Source organism: Borostomias antarcticus, assembly GCF_949987555.1.
Source record: "Borostomias antarcticus genome assembly, chromosome: 11".
Taxonomy (NCBI): Eukaryota; Metazoa; Chordata; class Actinopteri; order Stomiiformes; family Stomiidae; genus Borostomias; species Borostomias antarcticus.
In genome coordinates, this window is record NC_140244.1 from 37,252 (window position 1) to 41,745 (window position 4,494).

The 4,494-nt window shown below is 49.2% G+C and overlaps 1 protein-coding gene across 1 annotated transcript; it reads left to right on the top strand.

Moving 5' to 3' along the window:
- Positions 1-410: 410 nt before the first annotated feature.
- Positions 411-1,094, top strand: LOC311315081 (N-acetyltransferase family 8 member 3-like; the record flags this gene model as incomplete). Its single annotated transcript, XM_084445681.1, has 1 exon — positions 411-1,094. The coding sequence occupies one exon, from the start codon at positions 411-413 to the stop codon at positions 1,092-1,094; it is 684 nt and encodes a 227-aa protein (XP_084301807.1).
- Positions 1,095-4,494: the final 3,400 nt, after the last annotated feature.

Sequence of the window (4,494 nt, forward strand, 5' to 3'; positions counted from 1 at the left end):
GCTTGCAGGTAGTTCAATCTTCAGAGAGTTCGAGGATTCAAATACAAAGATGCATTTGGGACAGTTCCCATTGTTGCCGCACATTTTTCTGGCTTACATCAGCCTACCTCACACAGCCGGCTTATTACATCAGCCTACCTCACACAGCCGAGCCTCGACTTATTACATCAGCCTACCTCACACAGCCGAGCCTCGACTTATTACATCAGCCTACCTCACACAGCCTACCTCACACAGACTACCTCACACAGCCGAGCCTCGACTTATTACATCAGCCTACCTCACACAGCCGAGCTTCGACTGCAGCCGGCTTATTACGTCAGCCTACAGTTATCTAGCTCAGCCTACTGGTGATGATGATGATGATGATGATGATGATGATGTCTATCATCCCTGCTCTCCTCCCAGCCATGCAGCTGGTGATCAGACGCTACCGCGACTCAGATAAGGACTCCGTCTTGACCCTGTTCAGCGATGGCACCCTGGAGCACTACCGACCCTGCTTCTACAACGCCATGAGCCATCCTCTCCACCTGGGCGTCACCCTGGCTGTGTCTGCCGCCGGGTACCTGCTGGGAGGGGGCTCTCTGCTCTGGGCCCTGGTCCTAGGGGGGTGCTGGGTGGGGCTGGTCCTCTACTGCTGCTATGAGATGTACGCTGGGTTTGTGAGGGAGAGGCTGCGCACAGACATGCAGGACATCCCGGGAAACTACCTCTCCCACCCGGACCGCTGCTTCTGGGTGGGGGTGACCGAGGGGGCGGGGCGCGCCCAGGTCCTGGGTATGGTGGCGGTAGTGGGCGTGGCCGCGGGGGAGGAGAGGCACGGCGAGCTGTTCAGGATGATCGTCTCGTCGTCATGCCGACGGACAGGGCTGGGGTCCAGGATGACGCAGACGCTGGTTGACTTCTGTAAGGGGCGAGGCTTCTCCAAGGTCGTCCTGGAGACCAGCCACACCCAGACGGCAGCTGTGGCCCTATATCAGAAGATGGGATTTGTCCTTGTCAACACACACACCAACACGAACGCCCCTGATTGGATGAGAAGGCTGTCCAGATTCAATATTCTGAGGATGGAAAAACACATAGAGGATTAACCCTGGTTTGAGGATTAACCCTGGTCTTGTGACCTTGTTAATGTTCTCCTAGCTACACAGCTGATTTACCTACTCCCTCCCCTTCTCCTCTTTACTCCCTCCCCTTCTCCCCTTTACTCCCTCCTCTTCTCCCCTTTACTCCCTCCCCTTCTCCCCTTCTCCTCTTTACTCCCTCCCCTTCTCCTCTTTACTCCCTCCCCTTCTCCCCTTCTCCCCTTTACTCCCTCCCCTTCTCCTCTTTACTCCCTCCCCTTCTCCCCTTCTCCCCTTTACTCCCTCCCCTTCTCCCCTTCTCCTCTTTACTCCCTCCCCTTCTCCCCTTTACTCCCTCCCCTTCTCCTCTTTACTCCCTCCCCTTCTCCCCTTCTCCTCTTTACTCCCTCCCCTTCTCCTCTTTACTCCCTCCCCTTCTCCCCTTTACTCCCTCCCCTTCTCCCCTTTACTCCCTCCCCTTCTCCTCTTTACTCCCTCCCCTTCTCCCCTTCTCCTCTTTACTCCCTCCCCTTCTCCCCTTCTCCCCTTTACTCCCTCCCCTTCTCCCCTTTACTCCCTCCCCTTCTCCTCTTTACTCCCTCCCCTTCTCCCCTTTACTCCCTCCCCTTCTCCTCTTTACTCCCTCCCCTTCTCCCCTTCTCCTCTTTACTCCCTCCCCTTCTCCCCTTTACTCCCTCCCCTTCTCCTCTTTACTCCCTCCCCTTCTCCTCTTTACTCCCTCCCCTTCTCCTCTTTACTCCCTCCCCTTCTCCTCTTTACTCCCTCCCCTTCTCCCCTTTACTCCCTCCCCTTCTCCCCTTTACTCCCTCCCCTTCTCCTCTTTACTCCCTCCCCTTCTCCTCTTTACTCCCTCCCCTTCTCCCCTTTACTCCCTCCCTTTCTCCCCTTTACCCCCTCCCTTTCTCCCCTTCTCTCCCTCCCCTTCTCCCCTTCTCTCCCTCCCCTTCTCCCCTTCTCCCCTTTACTCCCTCCCCTTCTCCTCTTTACTCCCTCCCCTTCTCCCCTTCTCCTCTTTACTCCCTCCCCTTCTCCTCTTTACTCCCTCCCCTTCTCCCCTTCTCCTCTTTACTCCCTCCCCTTCTCCTCTTTACTCCCTCCCCTTCTCCTCTTTACTCCCTCCCCTTCTCCCCTTTACTCCCTCCCCTTCTCCCCTTTACTCCCTCCCCTTCTCCCCTTTACTCCCTCCCCTTCTCCTCTTTACTCCCTCCTCTTCTCCCTGTCTCCTCTGCTCCTGTCTGCTCCCCACGCTCCATGCAGGGGATCTGCTGAGCTCCCAGAAGCCCCACAGAGAACCTTAATGGTCCTTGTCCACTATGCTGCAGTGTCGATTCCAGTGTGATTATGCTCTTAGTCACTTGTTTTAGAAAGGAGATGCACTTGTGAGTTCTGGCAAGTAGTAGTACATTGGCTTTTCCTACGTTAAATGCAATTATTGTTAGTCGCTTTGGATAAAAGTGTCTGCTAAATGACTGTAATGTAATGTAATTTAATATCAAGCTCAAAACAAATGCTTTCAATTAACTCAATCAACCAATCAATTGATCAATCAATCAATCAACCAATAGCCAATAATGAATAGTAATAATTTAATATATTATACAGATATTATCAAGTGTATCACATCAAAAGACATAGTAGGCTATGTCAAAATTATAGCCTACATTAATAACACCACAACCTCTCAAATCTGGTATTCTCATGGATGGGGTGGGTGGATAGTGGGAAGCAGGTTAAAGTTCAGAGCCTATTGTTTGTTTAAAAGATGAATGATTATACACTCTTTGTATCTTTGTATGTATATTTTGTGTAAGGTTTGAAAACGTCAAAATAAACCTTGCTTGAAAAAAAATCATGGCCTTCTCTCCAGTCTCCAGGATTTGTGTTTCATCCTCGGTTGGACCCGACCGGGCCGCGGCTACAATCTGACCTGTCATGTTAGTGCACCATACTGAATACAAGCCATAGTTGCATCCTCGGTTGGACCCGACCGGGCCGCGGCTACAATCTGACCTGTCATGTTAGTGCACCATACTGAATACAAGCCATAGTTGGGTCCCCCACCCGATGAAATCGAGTGAACGGGGCTTTAAATCAACCCATGTATGTTAGTTTATTTGTTTGTTTGCTCATATATTTCATATATTCATGAATAAAGTAGCATGTTTCCAGTCGTGTATTAGGCTAGCACAGAGGAATATGCACCACGTGGGGCAACATGTTAGCCTACTGCGCGCTTGTTTAGATGGGACTGTCAGAATGGGTTGTACCCCCATCCGATGAAATTGCAATGTGCTTAAGTCTGCTTTCCGGTTTATTCTTAACCAGACAGGAGGACTGTTTGAGGGAGACAAGCCAGGAAATGATCACATACCAAAGAGCTTATGGCAGGATTGGCTTCAGACCTCTGTTTAAGTGGAGTTGTAGCTAGGCTAGGCTAGGCTAGGCTATGAAGAGCTGGGAGTGTAACCATGACTACAGCCTGATAAAGCACGCTGTCACGAAGGACTGGGAACGGAATATTTTCTTCATGAATATATGAGATATATGAACAAACGAACTAGGAAACTAACGTAGCCTACAGGAGACTAAAGCCTCTTCCACTCGATTTCATTGGGTGGGTGAAAACTGTCACTTGAATGTTATTCAGTATCGCGCCAACATGCAAGACACATTTTAATGTGTCAAAAACTAGCCTACTGTCTGTAGGTCTGTTATTTTCTGAAAAGGCAAGTAGCCTACTGATAGCCTACTGATAGCCTACTGATAGCCTACTGATAGTCCACAGATAGCCTACTGATAGTCCACAGATAGCCTACTGATATCCTACTGATAGCCTACTGATAGCCTACTGATAGCCTACTGATAGCCTACTGACTCGATGTGCTCCTCTGAACAAAACTGTAAGTGGCACATGAGTCTACATGAGTCCAAATATTTAGGAATAAATATCGATATACGCTGCTTTAAACAACAAGTGAAAAGAACTGAACATTTTAATTTGTTTAAGTTGATAGAATAGCCTACATTAGAAATAATGACGGTTTGGAGGGTATTGTAGTTCCATGAGTGGAGTGACTTATTGGCTTGACCAATAGTAGCTACGTCCACTGAAAAAATAAGGGAAAAATACACACACCTGCGACCAATCAGATTAGGTGTCCTACTGTATGGTATAAATGAATGAGCAATAACTTCTTAAAGCTAAACGAGGGCAAAACTGAAATGCAATTGATCGGCCCTAAAAGAACCAGGCCAGGTCCAGCCTGGCTTATGTGCATGGCTGGCTTGTTTCTGTTCAGGACTGGTAGGACGGAAGCTAGTCATGCCACTGAAATAGCTGTGAATTGAAATGACATGAAATAATGTCTGATAAACTAAGATATGTCTTGTCGCCTGGACACATCAG